The sequence below is a fragment of the Aricia agestis genome, chromosome 10, assembly GCF_905147365.1.
Source record: "Aricia agestis chromosome 10, ilAriAges1.1, whole genome shotgun sequence".
In the NCBI taxonomy this organism is placed as follows: Eukaryota; Metazoa; Arthropoda; class Insecta; order Lepidoptera; family Lycaenidae; genus Aricia; species Aricia agestis.
Window position 1 is genome coordinate 13391596 of NC_056415.1, and position 21139 is coordinate 13412734.

Genomic DNA, 21139 nt, shown 5'->3' on the forward strand with positions numbered 1-21139 from the left:
TGGTACATTAAAACTTATTCTATTTGAAGGTTTCGATGTCTTGGACTTTTAAGATTTAAATAAACTTTAAACAGTATGCACCTTGTAATCGTTCAATGTTAATACTGGAGGTTATATTTTCAATGTTATTAAACAATATTACACAATAATTATCGCTAAGCCATATTATAAATCATTATTATCTTATAATATATAAGAAAATAATGTGTATTGTTGATGGTTTAACATTGTCACTGTATAAATATGAGCATAAACTGTTAAAGTAAATATCACACAGTGATGTAAGGCGATAAGACATATTTCCTTGATATTGTAATTATTAATTTCATTTGCTTTTACCTGAAGTGCCCTTTGGGTACAAACTATCAAACCGTTTGCCGTTTCTTCATAACATAACCCAAGAACCAGCGATAGCTAGACTTTAGAGTTATAAGTTCAAATGACAGAACTGCTTACTTTATTAGCTAAAGTTACTACTACTAATATAATATATTCTGTGGCTTAAGTTAGTTGTAATACTAAAAACCTGATAAAATAATATCATTTTTTTATTTTTAAAAAAGTGCTTATATTTCTAGAAATGTGCATGACATTTTGTTCAACATTCAAATATTCTTCCGCCTCAATCACTACAAAACTCTTCTTCGAAAATTATTCGATTCTATTCTTCTTTAACACACATTCTTTTCATCTGTTTGTGTGGATTCCAAATGTCTTTTTTTGTCTTTCCTGTGTTCGAAAAATAGCCATCTGAAATCGTAGGAATAAGTTTATCAATTATTCATCTTGTAATAAGAAATTACAAGATGAATAGATTTTAATAAATCACAGTTGATAAATAAATATTGCTTTAGTGTTCATTCATAGCTATTTTTAAACTTTTTTTTATCTTAGCACACAATATTGTAAATACAGCTGATAGAGCGAAACTATAAAAGGTTCCTTATAATCATTGATCATCTTATAATATTATTTTACAAGACGTTTTAATTTTTAATAGCTCTTGTCACAATAATATTATATTTTGAAAACATAATATTTGAATCGTAGTTTTCTGTTTGGCAGAGTATAGGTAATTTTTTTCTCACTTTTTTGGTAAAAAGTGGGATCCGTGCGAGTTTCTTACGCCGGTTCTTCTGCCGGGGTGGTTCCCGAACCGATGGTAGGCATCAGGTAGACATTCTGAAAAAAATTGATTCAAATTTACTCAGAAATAAAACATTTTTTATTTTATTTTATTTTTGATCATCATAGCCCTGAGCATCATAATATTATATAGTAAAAAGTTGTAGTCTTACATAAAAATCCCAACCGCCGGCATGATGAGGAGCGAGCCCAGTAAGAACACCGCTCCGGGCAGAACGTTCAGCGTCATTATGTACACCCTCGAGTACAGAGGGCCGTACACGAGAGGCGTCATCGCCTCCGCCAGACCGAATAATGAGTTCACCTTACCTGAAAATTGCAAAGTTACTTTAGGCTAGAATGAAGACACAATATAAGAGCCGAAAATCACCAAAACAATAATTGAAAAAAAAAAAAAGAGTTTTAAATGATTTTGCCGCCGATTATTATTGGAGCCTATTCAATTCAAACAAACAAAGAAACAGAAAATCAAATCTTTCCTCTTTATAATAATATTTGTGTAGATGTAGAAAATGCATCGAAACAATGACCTCACTCTCTGAGGACATTTGCATAGATCACAATTTGTCGGCTATTTTTGCCATACAGTAAAAATTTAACGCTCAATATTATAATACTTGGTCTACTCTATACCGGAACCAAATTTTATTAAAAAGGGCTTAACAGTTTCTAAGGCTATGCAATATAGATAGTAATAGCCTCTTGATTGCATACTTAGTTGTTACATCTTACACTTATCGTACAGTGTACTTAAGGTACTCAAATGTAACATTTGTTCAGAGTACTCAATACTTATGATATTGATAATAATATTTCTTGTATAACATGCTATATAATATTATATGCCTGCTGAGTTACGCAAAGCATACATTAGTTACTGCTGTACAAATAAAAGTTGCTTAAATTCTAATGGCAAATTCGTTATTTGGTCTGAATTCTGATGGGCATGCGTTTGAAAAATCTGCTAACTGGATTAACCAATTTATTTTAGATTTGCCATTTGCGTATGTATCTATTTCTGATAATACAAATAACTAGAACTATAAGTACAAATAGACTTACCTAATTCTTCGCCAGATACTAATTTAGTAGCTATCGACCGCATCGCTATAAACGATGTTCCATTTAAAATTTCAATGAGCGGTGCTGTAAAATTAAAAAAAGTATTAAAAATAAATTTATACATACAGACGCACTCAGAGACTTTATGGTTATTTTAGTAAAGAGTTTGATAGCTGAAAATTTGAGTGTATATCAAAATTTTCATAAAATTAATGTTATGTAGCCATAAAATCTCTCTGAGTGCGTCTTATTTAGTCTTACATACGAGTAATAATCATACGCGAACGAAAAACTTTTTACGAAAAATGGGGAAACGTAGGTGCATGAAATTTTGCACAGTTAAAGTTTATATGGTAAAGAAGTGCATCGAGCTAATATTATTTTGAAATTATGCTTTTATCATACATTTTTTTTAACAAATAAAACATTACACGCACTACAACACACACACATGAGAAATGACAGATTTTTGAGTGACAAGCCTATACATACGAGTTACACTCTTTTATTTATGGGTGAAGTCTTTTGACAACAAGTTGACAATTTGAAAATGGATTATAGTTTTTTTATTGAGATTATGTATTGCCACGGCCAGTCTGAGATCAGCTAAGTCCCAGAGACAATAGTCAATATTATTTTATACAAAATATAGATAGTAGTTCTAATGTCCTTGAAACAGAGGTCGAATTTCGACCATTGGGCGATCTCTAGTATTATTAAATTAATAAAACACCAATTAAAACACATTGACCAATTTAGTCATCTGCACTGATAACCTATTGCAAGCACAACGTGAATATGACCAAGCTAAGCTAAATGATGATTCAAGAAGCAAAGTCAAAGTTAGTACTACCGCGGGAGAAATGCCTTACAGTTCAACCAAAACTCGAGTGGACTGTTACTCAAACTTAGTTTAATTATTGTAAAATGAGAGAGAATTTAACAATGCTAACTTCAGTTATGCTAGTAATATACAGGGTGTCTGCTAGAACTAGAACAATCTATAGTATGCAGTTTTGGGATAACTACTCATAATATTATACAGTATACGTTAGGTACTATGCTACGTATAGAGTACACGTAGTTTTTAGTATTTTTTAGTTAGGAGTGCCTTGGATATTCCTTTCAAGGATTATGTTATTTAACATCGTATAGTAAAATTTTTGCAACCAAGTTATAGTACCAAAAATGGATTCTATTTGCTCATCGAGTATATCAAAAGACTCACATTACACGAAGTGAACGGAAAAATTTACATTTTCACTGAATTAAAATTATATAAATTAAATTCTAAAATATACTAATGAAAAGAAACTTACCAATATAAATTTCAAGGTCGTTTCTGGCAAAAGCATAGGCGAAAGATGCACATATTTTGCTCGTCAGTGATATTATTCCCAGAACAGTGTCGTCGAATTTCAAATAATTACTGAACAAACTCATAGAAAACGCGGTCCCTGAAATGACAATGAACTTCTTAACCATCCGTTCAGAAATATTTTACTTCAGAGTTTTTAAAGAAAATCGTCCTAAAGTAATTGCTATAACTCCTGTCAGAGATTAAAAGTTATGAACGAACTAAAAAGAACTGAAAATATTAGGCACAAATGAAGGCTTGCACGAAATCGTATGTTACCTATATGAAGTCTTACAATACAATGTGAAACAAAAAATTTTTGGGACTCTGCTGAGTTTTGTGTGATTACCTATAGATATTCTATTGTTTACCTACAGGTATAATCTACTAGCATATTATTAATTTGATAAAATGATCATGTACTTTTAAAATAAGGCACTTTTCTCAATATCAAAATATAGTTATAGAAGTGACCTCCACGAAGTATATTTGACTAAATGACACCTGCAACTTCATTGCGCTAAATTCGTTAATTGTGCGGGAACCGTACATTTTCCGGGACAATGTCCTTTACCGGGATTCAAAGTTTCTCCATACCAATTTTCATCAAAATCGGTTCAGTGGTTTGGACGTGAAGGAGTACCAGACAGACAGATAAACAGACGGACAGACATACACACTTTCGCATATTATATTATAATACGAGCTTTTGCCCGCGGCTTCGCTCGCGTTAAGAAGAATTATTATATAAGAACTTTCATCCCCTATTTTAACCCCTTCGAGGTAAAATTGATCAAAATCCTTTCTTAGCGTATGCCTACGTCATAGATTCTACCTGCATGCCAAATTTCAGCCCGATTCGTCCAGTGGTTTGGGCTGTGCGTTGATAGATCACCATGTCAGTCAGTCACCTTTGAGTTTTATATATATAGATTATTAGTACTTAGGTTACATACTAATTCATACTATTTACTTTAGAGTAAGGAATTAGTATGAATAGCTCCTAAGATAATTTTAATATTCAGCGGGGCTAAAAAGGTTGCTTTGGAGAATCATATTATGGATCATAATATGATTATTTTTTTTAAAAACGAAAAATGCAAGTCTGCTTGCAATTCATGTCTAATTTGACATATTTTATCAGTTTGACAGTTTTGACAATTCATTTGCTGAATTGCTAAATGTTACCATTTTAGCCCCGCAGATATAATCTTACCAATTAAATTCGTAACGATACTATAGGTAGACCAGATGCTGTACTTGACCTCGTCCCAGTTGAACCTGTACCTCGTGAACAGGTACATGATGGTGAATTCACCTGAAACAATTTATCAAGTAAAAACCAAAGCTGTTGTAACCAATGTAGCTTATTTTAAAGTGGCCATTCGGATGAAACTATGGACATGTCAATGGATAAAATTGAAATGGCTTTAAGGTGTAATAAACGAAATATTATGTTTGCCAAAATTGATCGATCTCTTTAATTGCAAAATTTGAAACAAAAAACCTTTCTTAAACATTTTATTTTTATCCTGAAGAGGATAGCCAGGATTTGAAATCGCGCAATAGCTACCCAGAGGGGTAATATGCCATTCTCCTAGTATCAGTAACAAAGCAAAATTAAACATAAATATCAGTAATCATCTTTTCTGGTTTAAGATAAAAGTAGTGAATGAGATAGTGAGAGATTCTGGGAACTACTTAGATATCACAAGTTTGTTTAAATGTCAACAAAGCAGAGACAGCTCTGCTTTGTTGACATTTAATAAAAACATACTGCTTATTTCACTAGCTATTGTGCTTTATACATTTTTGAGCTCAATTATCGACCACTTTATATAATAATTAACCTAGAACAGAGGGCCTAGACAAGCGGCGAATGCCACAAAATGTATGGGATTTGACTTTAGTAATCGCTAGCGAAGCCATGACTTATGTCAAATCGCATACATTTTGTTAGCGTTTACGATAATCGCTTGCCACTTGTCTAGTAGGCTTTAATATTAACTTTTTTATATCCACTAATAGTACACCTAATTCAAAATCATATCTAAATAAATAACATTATGTAATTACACTATGTTTCGGTATCTAATTAAATTCTGTGTCCATTACCATACTTGGTCTACTGTAAACGTCGAAACATTATCATCAGTAAATCAGAAATTATTAAACACAAAACAGCACTCAAGCGGAGTTCGATGTGTGGTTAACTATAATGGCTTATTCTAATTATTGTTGAAACTAGACGGAGAGTAATTGATATTAAATCTTTAGTGAATAAAACAAATCACTGCTGTAGTGAATAGCTTTGAAATAATAATAATTTGAATATTTACAACAAAATAGGGTTAGAGACTTTGTAAAATAAATATTATATAATATTTTTAAAGAGAAAAGATGCTGCCGTGACAAAAGTTGCTGATGAACTTTTAATCCTTCAATCGCGGATTCTTGGAAATTCTATTGTATTCTATTGTTTTCGCCGGTGCTCTTATGGGGCTTGAAGGATATAAGAGCTACTTTTTTCATAGCTGCGTCTTTACTACTTTAAATCATTTCTTTAATATATAACTGCTAGGTTTTATTAAAAAATGCTTACCTTGCATAGGTCCAAAAATGACACAAACGCACAGAAGAAGTAAGCACACTCGGAGACGTCTATTTCCAGGGCCTTTTCGGAAGGCCACTTTAAAAGTTTCAAGTACGAGGCGAAAGTTGAAAAATTCGCGCAAAAAATTGAAACATCCTCCTTCGATCTAGAATCAAATTCATAAATAATGTGTAAGTCTTGTCGATCTTTTAATCTTTACAAAACATTTTTTTTTTAAATATTAATCTGTTATTGAATGTTATTAAAGACCATAAAAGTTCCATAAACTAAAATGTAAATTTAGAATTAGATGATTTTTTTTTATGAAATAAGGGGGCAAACGAGCAAACGGGTCACCTGATGGAAAGCAACTTCCGTCGCCCATGGACACTCGCAGCATCAGAAGAGCTGCAGGTGCGTTGCCTGCCTTTTAAGAGGGAATAGGGTAATAGGGGAAGGTAGGGATGGAAAGGGAACTGAATAAGGGAGGGTAGGGGATTGGGCCTCCGGTAAACTCACTCACTCGGCGAAACACAGCGCAAGCGCTGTTTCACGCCGGTTTTCTGTGAGGACGTGGTATTTCTCCGGTCGAGCCGGCCCATTCGTGCCGAAGCATGGCTCTCCCACGTCAGAATTATTATTATATAGTTTACAGAAAAATATTTAACTTACCACTACTGCGTCTTTTTTGATGGGATCTTTCAGGCATAAATACCCGTATGCTATACTAAACACATACAAACTAAGAGATATACCGAATACCCCGTAGTAGCCGAGCCACGATAGTAGAACTCCACTTAGAGCACTTCCTACGGGGTAACCGAGAGACATGCACAAGTTAACGATTCCCACTCTGTATGTTCTTTCTTCCTTAGTAGTTATGTCTCCTATGTAACTGAAGGCGCCCACAAAATTTGTATACCAGCCACCAGTGAGAGCTGAGGGTAAAGATTCCGCTAGGGCTGTGAATTCAACTGGTAGTTCATAGAAAAAAATGGTGCTGATAATCAAACCGAGGCATCCAACGAATTCTCCAACTATCGGTATCATTATACATGCTTTTCGCTTGCCGGTTCTATCACTCCATGCACCGACGAACAATATTATTAAAACGGGGATGGCTGTCTGCACTACGTTCTTCCAAGCCTGCACCTCCGCCGTTAAAGTTTGGACTTGCTCCTCATATTCTGTGTAATTTTCTGTTTGTCTCAATTTTAACGCTTCGCAAACTTCACTGCTGAAATTCAAGTTTACAAGACACGCCTTCTCTAAGTTTAAATTTTGTACGGCGAGTGATGCTAAAACACTAGGCATCACGTAGCATGCCATTATAGGCTCCACGGTTACGTTATCCTTAATATTTTTGATCTTTTGTAGAAGTGTTACCTTTTTAGTTTCTTTTTCTTTTTCACTGGACACATTTTCTTCGGGCTTTAACGGGGAAGTTTCATTTTCTTCTTTATTATCATCTTCTACTTTTGGTGGTTTTTCACTTGGATACTCCGATTTAGTCATTTTCATTAATTGCTTATTACTTTTGTTCCGTATTTAGTATCACACGTCCATTGTTATAATAAAGTTGATGGAATATCACTATTGTAATACGTAACATAGATATTTCTATATTTTTAAAACAATATTTGCTTTTTGATTAATTGAGTTCTTGTTTGTTGCAGTGACTAGAAATAATAAACGGCAGAAGCACGTACCTACTGAGATAACTTTAGATATATTACGTCGCTTAAATATCCTCATTATTGTTTATCTGTTAATCCTAGGGGATATACTATTTTTATTACGCTTTATTGTGATACTCCAAAAAAAAGTGTTCTACTTGATAAGGAAAAAAATGCCTGTAAATAGAAAACATTTTGGTGTTTATCACAATATTATGTTGTCTTGAACGCGATGCACTATGTCTCGATCGTAGTATTGTCGTAAATAATTCTCCAGATTTATTATTTTATATATTAACTATCCCTTTAACAAAAACTGCAAACCTTGAAAGGTGTAAAAATATTTATATTACTATGGAAATAAATGTATGGATTCAAGAATATACATTAAAATAAAACAAATCGGATATTATTATAAAAATTTATTCGTCCCGATATCGGTGGGATTTTAAAGAAGATTATAATGTCTAAAATCTATATAATATATAATAAAATTATGATTCTATAAATAGAATTGTAGGGTATGATCTAGCTTGTACAGTTAGATCAGTCGAGCTTTGACTAGATCACAAAATATGAAGACAATGGCACAGAATATATTAACAAGTAGTCAAAAACAGACAGAATATAATATTTCGTTACGTTGGCTTAATCTACAGGCGTTTTACTTTTTTCTTTTCTAATTCCCAGCTTGTAGTCAACAAGAATCCATCTGAAAATTAAATCATGATTATTTATGTTTATTTTGTTCCACAAAATTATTACAACAGATATCAGAGGCTAGATAACTTAGACATCTGTTGTACCTAATAATTTTAGAAGGGGTATTGTGATACAATCCTCAAGGATTTAGGCAGAGGACGGACCTAAGTTATTTGGAAGTGGTATACTACTACGAGTATATTACTGCTAAGTCCAGTAATATTATATAGGCTATTAATATTTTGGGCTCCGATGTAATTTTTAATACTAGACGCTCTTGTAATTTTACTTGCTCTTATAATATTATAGCATTAAAGGCGCCAAAAATGTTGCGCCAAATATTATTTATCGCGCGGGAACCGTACATTTTTCGGGATCAAAAATCATATTATAATATCCTTTCCCGGAACTCAAAGTGTCTCAAAGTATCTCTATACCAGCATAATCGGTTCAGCGGTTTGGGCGTGAAGAGGTAGACAAGTAGATAGAAAGATATATAGATAGACAGACACACTTTCACATTTATTATATTATTAGTATTAGTAAATTAGTAATAGTAATTAGTAATTTGTATATTAGTAATTAGTACTTTTTCTAATTGGTAATTTAAAAAAAAATGTTTCGAGTGGGTTCCAACTTCCAGGTTTTTAGGAAACAAGACCATGGGTTGTACTTGTACATCCATTGAAAAGAAAATATACTTTGGTGAGAAAACTGTTGTGAAGTAAAATGTGGGTAAGTATATTTAAAATAATAGGATTCTGTACTTACATGAACACAATCAGGGCGGGGATAGTCATAGCCGAGCCCATGAGGAACACGGCCCCTGGTAATACCTCCATCGTGGCCGCGTACACCATGGTGTATAGCGGAATGTACACAAGCGGCATCAGATTCTCACTTAACGCGAAGATGGAGTTCACTTTGCCTGAAAATTGTTGTTTTCATGTTGATATTGTTGTTATAGTTAAAATATTTTATGGTGACATCAGCGGTCATTGACCTTTTTAGTCTAGGAGCTTTATGAAAAATGCTCGCACTGTATTCTGTTGACTTAAGAAAAAAAAAATCTATGGACGCTACACGCCACGTCTGTCTGGCCCCGCGCTAAGTACCTGAAGGACTTGTGTTATAGGTACCAGACAACGGAAATATATTTAATACTTTTATACTATATTATATATTTAAGATTTTTATTATATGATACACAATACACATATTTAATACACATCCAAGATGCGAACTTTTGAAAAACTTTTTGTTCTGTCGGCGGGATTCGAACCCGCGACCCCCGGTTTGAGCTACCATCAGCCCACCAACTGAGCCACAGAAGTCGTCAAGTCGTGAACTCATAATGACACAGACTAATCTTATATCTTTAAACGAGCAATTCTTGTATATCTTATATCTTTAAACGAGCAATTCTTATATATTATTATATATTATTGGAATATATAATTGGAATCTCGGAATCGGCTTCAACGATTTTCATGAAATTTAGTATATAGGGGGTTTCTGGGGCGATAAATCGATCTAGCTAGGAATCATTTTAAAAAAATGTCATTTTCATCGAATACCGAGCAAAGCTCGGTCAAATAGCTAGTATAGATTTATCGGAAAAGTATTCTACCTCCATACCGAATTTCATCAAAATCGGTTCATCGGTTTGGGCGTGAAGAAGTAACAAATATACAAACTTACAAACTTTCTTCTTCATAATGTGGCGGTACCCACAATTCGCTTAACAATTCTGCATCTGGAAGATCTTCCTTTGTGGCCACCACGCATACCCAACAATAATATTAGTTACTTACCCAGCTCATCTACAGCTACCAACTTGGAAGTAAGAGATCTAACAGCGAGTAGACCCATTCCGTTCAGAGTGTCTACCAGAGGAGCTGAAAATATAATAGTACATGTAGTATTTATCAAAATAGATGTAGGTACGTGACGAAAGTGTCGTTACGTAATATTGTTACGAAATAGTTCTGAATTGTAACTAAATAGTAAAACATACAGGACTTATGGCTTGTTACACAATAGTGAATAGTGAAAATTTTCTTTGTTTTACTTTTTTTTTTATTAAATAAGAGGGCAAACGAGCAAACGGGTCACCTGATGGTAAGCAACTTACCATCAGTACCGTCGCCCATGGACACCCGCAACATCACAAGAGCTGCAGGTGCGTTGCCGGCCTTTTAAGAGGGAATACGCTCTTTTCTTGAAGGTTTGCAGGTCGTATAGGTCCGAAAATACTGCTGGTGACAGTTCGTTCCAGAGTTTTACAGTGCGCGGCAGAAAGTTACGCGAAAAACGCACCGTCATCCAATCCAGAGCTACAGGAAAAATGTTCAGCCCGTTTACATCATTCAAGTAGTAATCCAGCGCTGGATCGAATTAGGGATTTGGAATTATGTATGCTACAAGTTTGCAAAATAAAATATACTATACCTTTATGATTATTAATATAGAGGGTGTAACAAACCTAAGTGATAATACTTTAGGGTGTGTACCTATAAAGAGTTCAGTGTGAAAGTAGCAGCGCTGAAAGACTAATATTTTTTTCCCTTTTGTATGGGCAAGCGCCCCAGCGTCACGAGTTTCCCCTAGGGTTGCTGAGGATTCCTCTTCCGCTTCCTCATAATGAGGAAGTTCTGCAATATTTTGGGTTCCTCATCCGTTACCGCATCCTCATAAATAAAAATAAAAAAATCCTCTTCCGCTATCGCTTCCTCAAAATTTAAGAGGAATTTATGAGGAATTTCACTGCGCATGCGCGTCGCGTATCCAATCATGGCAACGCACACGCCAGAGCGCGAGAATTGTATCATTCACTCATCTTAATAAAAATGGGACCCTATTACTGAGACTTCGATGTCTGTCCGTCTGTCTGTCTGTCTCCAAGCTTTATCTCAAGAACGGCTATAGCTAGCCTTTTAAAATTTTCACAGATTGTGTATTTTTGTTGCCGCTATATCAACAAATACTAAAAACAAAATTAAATTAATACTTAAGGGGGGCTCCCATACAACAAACTTGATTTTTTTGGCCTTTTTTGCTCGTAATCAATAATGGCAATAGGTACGCACTTGAAATTTTCACAAAGTCCTAAATTGTAAGTGTACTTTAATGATTTATAATAAAATAAAATAAAAATTAAGGGGGGCTCCCATACAAAAAATGCAATTTTTGGCCTATTTTTTCTCTATCGGTACGGAACCCTTCGTGCCCGAGTCCGACTCGCACTTAGCCGATTATTTTTGTGTGCGTGTGTTGTGTATGGTTCTGAGCTCCTCTTAACTGCTGGACCGATTTTGATGATTCTTTATTCTGTGTGTTTTGAGTACGGTATATATTCATAGTTTGGTCCACTGGAAAATGCCCTTTTAATTATTTTTTGTGTAATGTATGTACCTAGTTATGTACAGACTGCACAAAGGCTTTTGGTTTGGGTCCGCTAGTATTTATAATTTCCTATCATCCCATTCCTCAACCTCTTCCTCATCCGCATCCTCTTCCTCAAAAAATATCCTCTTCCTCATCCGCATCCTCTAAATTTGCGAGTGACAATTCCTCTTCCTCCTCCTCTTCCTCATAATCACTTCCTCAACAACCCTAGTTTCCCCATACAAAAGTAAAAAAAATTTTGGTCTTTCAGCGCTGCTACTTTCACAGAGAACTCTCTACAAGAAACACATACACCTTGTTAAACTAGAACTCTGCGAATCATACCTACTTACAGTTTCAAAATGTTATCAAGAAAACAAAAACAAAGTTGACCTGGATTTAAATCCAAGTTCTAGGAAAACATTTATCTTATCAGTGTTGCTAGACATACCTATTTGGTAATCTGTGGCCATACCCTATTCACATTTCATAAAAACAATATATTATTAATTTTATTTTTAAGGTTCCGTAGACAATTGGTAAAAAACAGAACACTTATAAAATATAGATTCGTCATATCTACCTGTCTGTCCGTCCGTATGTCACAGCCACTTTTCTCAAAAACTTTAAGAACTATATTGTTGAAACTTGTTAAGAAGGTGTATTCGGTGAACCGCATTGTGAATTTCAAACAAAAATAGAAAAAAAATTAGGGGGGACCCCATACTTAGAACTGAAACCCAAACATATACGTTTGTTTTGTACTAATATCATTTTTACATAGCGCCAGAGACACTTCCAAAATGGTAAAATGTATGGCCCCCGGCCAGCTCTGGATTTATGTATAGACTATAGGCGGTATACCGTATATGCCATGGCCCATAGGCGGCAGCGTTATATGGCGTCCTAGGGACAGAGTTCGTAAATACGGGCGGCAAAATTAAAGTTGCCTGTACTCATAAAACAATATAAATCCGGCCCTGATCCCGGCGTCTGTGACACCTAAATTAATAGTACAAGATTATGCACTTTTCGACTGTCCTAAATTGTATCATGGACATTGGACAAGTAAAATATTGATACGTTATCAGGGTGAGAGTAAACAATGAGTTTGAAAGCAAAACTTTGGTCTCACATCCCTACGCTATATTTAATTCATATACTTGAAAACTTTTAGCTTCGAGTTTTGATATTCTTACTAGAATATTATTTTACTTTTGGTATATTTTTGCAAAATATACAATAGATAAAATAAAATATTTTTTTCATTTAGGGCCTGTTTCACCACTTCCTGATAAGTGCCGGATAGGCTTCCACCACTAAACTTGACAGATGAAGTATGGAGAATCTGTTAAAAAAGTTGTAGATAGCCTATTCGGAATTTTAATCAGGAAGTGGTAAAACAGGCCCTTATTATCATAAATTCATAACTCAGTAATAAGTCAACCAGCTTCATACGAAAAGTTCTTCTTACTAAAAATAAAATCGGCCAAGTGCGAGTCAAACTCGCGCATGAAGAGTCATTATAGAGCAAAAATAGACAAAACTTGTGTTATTTGTATGGGATATTTAACCCTTAAATATTTATTTTATTATTAACTAGCGACCCGCCCCGGCTTTGCACGGGTAAAAAATATATAGCCAATGTCACTCACTGAATAAATAAGTTTTTAATCTATACTAATATTATTATAAAGAGGTAAACTTTGTTTGTTTACTCATAGATCTATTACTACTACTCGACTAAGAGCTGACGACCAAATCAGTCATGTAGCTTCAGCTGTGTTAAAACTCCGTTAGCTACTTCCCTGAACAACCCTTTCTGATAATCTGCCTGCTGGCAGGCCGTGGGCGGTGGGTGTGGGAGTAGTGGGGTGGGGAAAAAAAGAAAAAAAATTTAGGTTCAGCTGTATTAAAACTCCGTTACCTACTCCCACACCCACCGCCCACGGCCTGTCAGCACGCAGAATATCAGAAAGGGTTGTTCAGGGAAGTAGCTAACGGAGTTTTAACACAGCTGAAGCTACATGTAACATGACTGATTTGGTCGTCAGCTCTCCGTCGATACTACTGATAGATACATTACTATTCAATAGTCAATACTCATAGATCCACAGATCTAAACTCCCCTCCCGCGAGCGCACCCCCGCCTTGGTAGCGCCAACTTCGAAACGGGCGTAAATCGCAATATTTTAATTTCGCCATAACTTCTAAACCAAACGTCCAATTTTAATCATTCACAGAACAAATATTGTCTACATAAACTGTACTTAGAGATGAAATAATTTATTTTGATAAGGATTATTAGCATGAGTAAAATAAATGCATTTAAATGTAGTCCAAAAAATCAAGATTTTTAAATAAAAAAATGGTTGTTGTGCCTCACTTAACATAGATAGGTATAGTGTGTCGCGGACATTTTTGTAGATATTTACAAGATCTACATTTACTTAGAACATTATATGGTTCTATCTTTTATAGTTTAGGCAGCGTACGCAAAATAAGTAAATTTTCTGGTTGTTTCCGAAAAACTGAAATATCTTACGGAACCCTATATTTTCCAAAATAAAAAGTAGCCTATGTTACTCGTAAATAATGTAGCTTTCGATTAGTGAAAGAATTTTTAAAATAGGTCCAGTAGTTTTTGAGCCTATTCGTTACAATTAAACAAACAAACAAACAAAGTTTACCTCTTTATAATATTAGTATAGATAGATTTATTACAGCACAAAATAATATACAGGGTGTAACAAAAATAAGTGATAATACTTTAGGGTGTTTACGTGTTCCTTGTAGAGAGTTCACTGTGAAAGTAGCAGCTCTTAAAGACGAAATTTTTTTTTCACTTTTGTATGGGCAAGGGCCCGAGCGTCACGACTCGTGACTCAGACTCGGGGAAACTCGTGACTCACGAGTTTCCCCATACAAAAGTGAAAAAAAATTTTGGTCTTTCAGCGCTGCTACTTTCACAGTGAAGTCTCTACAAGGAACACGTACACACCCTGAAGTATTATCACTTATTTTTGTTAAACCTTGTATAATTAAGGATTTTGTGAAAGCTTCAAGTGCACTAGGAACATCTGACACTTCGTTATCAATCGCGGTTTATATAGAAAATGACAAGTTTTTGACAGGGAGTCAATCACCGCTACCGCCATGTTTCGGCGAGTACAGTATCTAAGCTGTTTTCTTTATTGATAACGAGCAAAAAAGGCCAAAAAAATCAGGTTTGTTGTATGGGAACCCCCCTTAAATATTAACTATTTTGTTTTTAGTATTTTAGTAGTAAAATTTCAGAAGTCTAGCAATAGCGGTTCTTGAGATACAACAAGAACAGAGACAGGCAGACGGACAGACGGGCAGACAACGAAGTGTCAGTAATAGGGTCCCGTTTTTACCCTTTGGGTACAGAACCCTTACTTACTTTCAACTCACAAAAAGTATTAAATATTTCTTATTGTTTACACAGTGCCTTAATTTAGTTCTTTTGAAATACAACCATTTTCCTACTTTATTTTTAAGGCAGTACTGCTGACTCTTTGAAATCTGCGGCTAGTCTAGGGACTAGGATCATAATAATAATATATTAAATATACATACCAATAAAAAATATCTTTTCGTTCGGTGCGAAGCAGTATATGAAAGAACCTGCGATTTTGCTCACTGTCGATATGATGCCTAGAATTGAGTCATGCCATTGCAAGTATTTGCTCAAGAGAACTATTGAAAATATAGTGCCTGGAAGAAAAAGAAACGATTTTAGTATTTATAGTAGCCTAGTAGGACTGTTAAAGAAGTGTATGTGTAGTTCTGTCAAACGTCATGAATTTGCTAATGCAGTTATTTAAAAAAATACTCTTTCAGCGCTGCAAACTAATTTTAGCACACATCAAGCTGGAGGTAATATAGTCATGCCTTAACAACTTACCTATAGTATGCGTAACAAAATTGTACGTCTGGAAAATACTGAACATCACCTCATCCCAATTGAACCTGTACCTCGTGAATAGGTACATTATCGACAGTTCGCCTGCAAAAACAAACATAATAATATTGAGATCCCCCATTACTCGAATAGTTCGTAACTTTAATACTTAATCATTTCAATGATATAGATATATTTGCTCTCAAACATGCCAAATATAAAAAATGTCTTATAGATAGACTTAAAAATTTACATATTATAAATAATTAAAACCTTGCATTCCTCTTCAATAAATAATTTACAAACATTACACTTACAATTATATACTAAATTTAATTTTACTACTATTTTAACTATTATTAACAAACACACTTAACACACAATTGACACACAAATATACCCTTATATTAATTATATATGTAATGTACTCTCTACTTCCTTAATCTCTTTTTTTTCCTATACTAAATTATTCATCTGTGGTCACCGCTGTTGGTCCTACATTTAGTAAATATTATTATTGCATACTTTACTAATATTCATGTAAGACTGTTTGGAGACCCCAATATACGAAAATAAAATAAAATTATATCTACTATACTGTACTCGGCGAAACATGGCGATAGCGGTCATTGTCCTGTCAAAAGCTTGTCATTTTCAATTCAAAGCCGCGATTGACAACAATATCTGACACTTCATTGTCAATCGCAGTTTATATAAAAAATTACAAGTTAGGGTAGTGAAGTGTGAACGAATAATAATAATAGAAGGGTAACTAACACTTCATACCAAAGATAACTACTTTTTGCAAATCAATAATAATAAATGGTTACTGGAAGATTGGATTTTTTGAGTGCTTGATAATGACTGATAATAATATTATCACTTATATTGAGGACAGTGACTATTATTATGATTCTGTCTACTCTGCTATTATTATTTATTATAATTTTATTGCGTGTCTCTTAAATTACGTCTATCATTTAACCCAAATTTTAAAATATTATAGCTTTTTAAAATGTTATGTTCCAAGTACAATAAATTTATCTTAAAATGCTAGTTACAGCAACAGACACTTCTAGTCATAAAGTTAATATACCCAATGGAATAGAGCAACAATCTCGAGCTGTCAAACGAAACCGAAATTTATTTACATCTGTGTATATATGTACGTACTACGTAGACACTCACAAGCATCTTTCTATGAGATTAAATTGTCAACGTGCCGATAAGTGCAGACTGGACGTCAAAAAAGAGTTTTGCTGTCATGCATCACACGTCTCTTTTTACCACGCAGTGTTACTGATAGTGACATCTCGCTTGCTCAGGCCTCTGTTTCTCTATTCCGCTAGGTACTTATATTAACTTTATGCTTGTAGTACGCAGAATATCTGTCTTATTGGGTTGGCACCTTGCGGTCGCACGCACACAATTGTATCGTTTAAAAAGTCGCCCCGTGCGAGTTTCTTTCGCCGGTTCTTCTCGCAGAGTTAGTTCCCGAATCGGTGCTAGTAAAAGTAAAAGTGTTAATTTTTATCCTATTTAGAAACATTTTTCATTTTCATTTTCAAAAAGTTTTAACGCTGCGTTTCAAACTTAGTTTAATTACGGAAATGATCGCATCTTCTAATCCTCCGTTATCGAGAAAACATTAGACGCGAACAATATCAAACACACGCCACGGTCGTACAAACAATCATTTAGCTAGCAGATAAAATTTCCTCATAAATATTGACTGGTATTCTCAGAATCTCCTGAATTCATCATGCTATTTTTTTTTGCCTACGATTTTCACCTGTTGTATTGCTGTTTTTAGCTGTTATAAAATCACTTTTCCGGTTTTATGCTGAATTTCAGGCTGAATACTAAGGCCCAATTTAAGCCTGTTAAAGTTAATGCTCGAATTAGTATCATGCTACCTCATTCGTTTTTTATATGAATGAATGAGATGATATGACATTTTAACAAGCTGTTAACATACAGGCCCGTGGGCCGTGGCGTTACGTTGGTGAAATCGGGCCTAAGCCTCAGATTTATTATCTCAGGCGCCATATTTTTTAGAATTTATATTTATACATACCGTGCATAGGGCCAAACAGAATGGCAACTGTTATAAGCATAAGGATGATTCGAACTCTTCGGTTGTTCGGGCCGTTTTTGAACACCACCCTGAAAGTCTCCTTGATGTTGGTGAAATCGAAGAAAACGCGAAGGTAATGGCAGAGACCCTTGCCATTGTGCTGTAAGAGTAATGTTACTAATCATTGTCTTATTCACAATAATCACAATACATGCCAACTTCGAAAAAACCCAAATATAATAATAATTATGTTAAATAAGGATGAGTTTTTTTATTTATTAAATAAAAGTTTTCTTTTTTTTCAAATTCAAACTCAAACTATTTTTGTAGAATATTTTTTTTACAAATATTTTCTGAACGCCGCGCCGAAACGATAGTGCCTACTGCCTTTTGACATGGATATCGAACATATTTTTGAGTATCAGTTGCAATGCTCGCCCAGTTATTGTATAACTCTATTGCAACTTTTCTCAATGTGTGTTTCGACTTTCGCCTTAGGGGCAAGTGATACATACATTGTTATAAGACCATAAAGTTAATATACCTACGTATATTAACTTAATGTTAGAAACATCATCAGATAACAGCATGGCGACATAACAAAACATTACTTTTTGAGGGTCCGTCAAAAATGTCACTTCTTAAAAGGGTTGCGCCACCAAAAAAGTTTGAGAACCGCTTTTACGTTACAGAACCCTAAAACGGAACCCTAACCAGCAGATTGTCCTACAAATAGAACAATCCATATTTTAGTACCTACCATTAAATCAAAGTATGAAATCCTTTCTATCTCTGTTAGCAACCACTTCAAGATTTTTCGCAGATAAAAAAGTTGTTTGTCTTATCTCTACTCACAAAAAATTTGCTTGTTAGTAATTAAAAAAATGATCTAGGGCTCCCTCACTACTATTGCAATATTAATATTATATTTTGTGTAAACAATTATAAACGAATTACGATGTACGTGCTACGTAAATCGTTAAAAATACGAAAGCTTAAAATTTAAATAAACTGTAATGATGATTAGACAAAAATTGTAAAGAATTACTGATGATAAATCCTAGATAACAATAATATGATCTATTTCGTAATTGTCTGGGAATCCAGGGGTTCCCAATCTTTTTCAGCCTGCGGCGCAGTTACACGTGGCAATATTTTGCCACGCGCCCTACTCTACCTATAAAGAAAAAGATACATTTATTAAACACATTAATTGATTATAGTTAGGTTAAGCAGGTAATAAATGATAATTAATAAAATATATTTAATCATTTAAGTGCTTTACATAATTAATATTAAGTATAATTTAATTTCATAATACTTGTGGTTTCGAAAACTGAAAGAGGATCGACTCACAGTGCCCCTCTTGCCTTTTAGCGGCGCACAGCTTGGGAACCCGTGGCCGGTCTAATCCAAAATCTTTTTTGTAATCGTAAAATAAAATTGATAAAAAGATAAATAGGAATTTTTGATAGCGACTTTCAGGTCTATATTGGTTTTTAACGGGGCCATTAATGATTAGTTTGCGTGTATGTAACTTATGGCGAGGGCTTGAGCTTGAAAAATTAAAAAATATAACTTACCGATTTTTGTTCCTCTGTTTTCGGTGGGTCCCTTAGAATAAATATATTGTATGCCAGGTTTATAACGTGCAAACCACCGGCCAGTCCATAGCATCCGTAGTAGCCAATATTGCTGAGCAACGAGCCACTCAAAGTCAGCCCGATGGGAAAACCGACCGTCATACAAAAATTGATCAAACCCAATCTAAGCGTTCTCTCCTCGGTCGTGGTTATGGCGCCGATGAATGCAAAAACTGTCAGAGCACACGAACACCAAGCTCCGGTGATGCCGTCGATGACGGCGTCGGTGTACACCATGACTTCCAAGGGCAGCGTCGTGATAAAATACACGTTCACGATATTATTGATGACTACACACAGTTGGCCAGCTACTGATATTATAATGAACATCTTCCTGTAGCCCGTCTTGTCGGAGAAGGACCCGATGAATAGAGCTAAGAAACTCGGTATCGTCGCCGTAATGTACGTCTTATACGCCAGCATTTTAGTCACCAGCTGCTGAACTTGCCTCTCGTACTGGTTCTCCGATTCCACCGTCTGTAACTTGAGCGAGTCACAAATCTGCTCTGTAAAATTTAAGTTGACTCTACACGCTTTTTCCAAGCTCAGATTCTGTGACACCAAGGAGTATATCGTGTAGCCGGTGACGAACATAATCATGGACGGCTCTACTGTGATATTTCGGAACACGTAGCCGCATGTTTCTTTGAAGCTCCTCTTTTTAGTTTCTTCGACCTCGAAGGTGCCTCTCAGGGGGTCCGTTTCCACGTACTCCCTGGGTTCATTCTCTGCGCTCCTGTCGGGTTCCATTGTTTCTGAGCGATGATCGATTCATTCACATATCAGAAGGGCACTAGACTCGCTCGAGTGTTACAAATTGAATTTAAACGATGTATTTATTTGTCCCCCGGTATCAGCGATAAGCCCGTTAATCTACGCGTAATGTCACGCGCCTATTATGTTTTCATCGGAAAGCTGGCTGCAATTAGTTGTTGTAACGCATTTGTCACGGAGACAGACGAATTTCGATGCGATTGTTGGACAATTAGATAAACGATTCGGTATCTACAGGCGGTTGATAAACGACTGCGGGTGTGACCGCTTGAAATTTTTTTGGCATTGCGAAATCAGTTATCGACAAAAATTAAAAAGATTTAATTTAGTGAATCAATACTTATGAATAAACACCCAAACAATACTTATGAAAGTAACACAATAAGAACGAGAGTTCACTTGAAACACGATAGTCAATATGTTTTGTTTGAGTCTATGCACAATCATGTTCTTTGTATAGCATAATATCGATGGCCCCAACGAATAAACGTGCAAGAGCTCTTACCCAAAAAAAATTTTTTTTGATTTTTCGTTTGCATGGCCTATGATACACCTATGTAAATTTTTTGGATTTTTTTTGACTTAAAATAACGATTTTATAGTAATGTAGACCTTTATTGTACGGAAAAAATAATAACACATACGAGTATCACATTAATAATAAAACATGCGCTTTTTGCACATTATTTTGTTTATTTGAGTTCACCAGAAAAAACGTGTTAAAACAATCTGGCGCACGTGCCTATCCTTTCCTTTGGGCTATAACTAATGCAAGTGACTTCTAGGAATAATGCCTC

The 21139-nt window shown here is 34.9% G+C and overlaps 2 protein-coding genes and 1 long non-coding RNA gene across 3 annotated transcripts; 1 reads left to right on the top strand and 2 right to left on the bottom strand.

The window, feature by feature from the left end:
- Window positions 1-536: 536 nt before the first annotated feature.
- LOC121730855 (proton-coupled folate transporter-like) lies at window positions 537-7836 on the bottom strand. The gene is made up of 7 exons (XM_042120050.1): window positions 6831-7836; window positions 6168-6324; window positions 4782-4883; window positions 3528-3665; window positions 2209-2292; window positions 1299-1455; window positions 537-750 (listed from the first exon to the last, which is right to left on the bottom strand). The coding sequence occupies exons 1-7, from the start codon at window positions 7677-7679 to the stop codon at window positions 672-674; spliced, it is 1566 nt and encodes a 521-aa protein (XP_041975984.1). The 5' UTR covers window positions 7680-7836; the 3' UTR covers window positions 537-671.
- Window positions 1395-10435, top strand: LOC121730859. The gene is made up of 2 exons (XR_006036156.1): window positions 1395-1469; window positions 10355-10435. It is a non-coding gene; the product is annotated as an uncharacterized LOC121730859 (long non-coding RNA).
- Window positions 8272-20452, bottom strand: LOC121730857 (solute carrier family 46 member 3-like). Its single transcript, XM_042120052.1, has 7 exons — window positions 19509-20452; window positions 17926-18085; window positions 15852-15953; window positions 15524-15661; window positions 10351-10434; window positions 9308-9464; window positions 8272-8546 (listed from the first exon to the last, which is right to left on the bottom strand). Exons 1-7 carry the CDS (start codon window positions 20316-20318, stop codon window positions 8483-8485), a joined length of 1515 nt encoding a protein of 504 aa, XP_041975986.1. The 5' UTR covers window positions 20319-20452; the 3' UTR covers window positions 8272-8482.
- Between the last annotated feature and the right edge of the window lie 687 nt (window positions 20453-21139).

What these genes read in the sequence shown, in the direction of transcription:
- LOC121730855 (XM_042120050.1), bottom strand. Translation starts at nt 7,679, where the DNA reads ATGAAAATGACTAAATCGGAGTATCCAAGTGAAAAACCACCAAAAGTA. An exon ending in AGTATCTGGCGAAGAATTAG is followed by an intron (nt 1,456 to 2,208) that starts GTAAGTCTATTT and finishes TGCAATTTTCAG; the next exon opens with GTAAGGTGAACTCATTATTC. An exon ending in CCGGCGGTTGGGATTTTTAT is followed by an intron (nt 751 to 1,298) that starts GTAAGACTACAA and finishes CTACGATTTCAG; the next exon opens with ATGGCTATTTTTCGAACACA.
- LOC121730857 (XM_042120052.1), bottom strand. Translation starts at nt 20,318, where the DNA reads ATGGAACCCGACAGGAGCGCAGAGAATGAACCCAGGGAGTACGTGGAA. An exon ending in AAACAGAGGAACAAAAATCG is followed by an intron (nt 18,086 to 19,508) that starts GTAAGTTATATT and finishes TTACTCTTACAG; the next exon opens with CACAATGGCAAGGGTCTCTG. An exon ending in CCCGCCCTGATTGTGTTCAT is followed by an intron (nt 8,547 to 9,307) that starts GTAAGTACAGAA and finishes TTTAATTTTCAG; the next exon opens with ATGGATTCTTGTTGACTACA.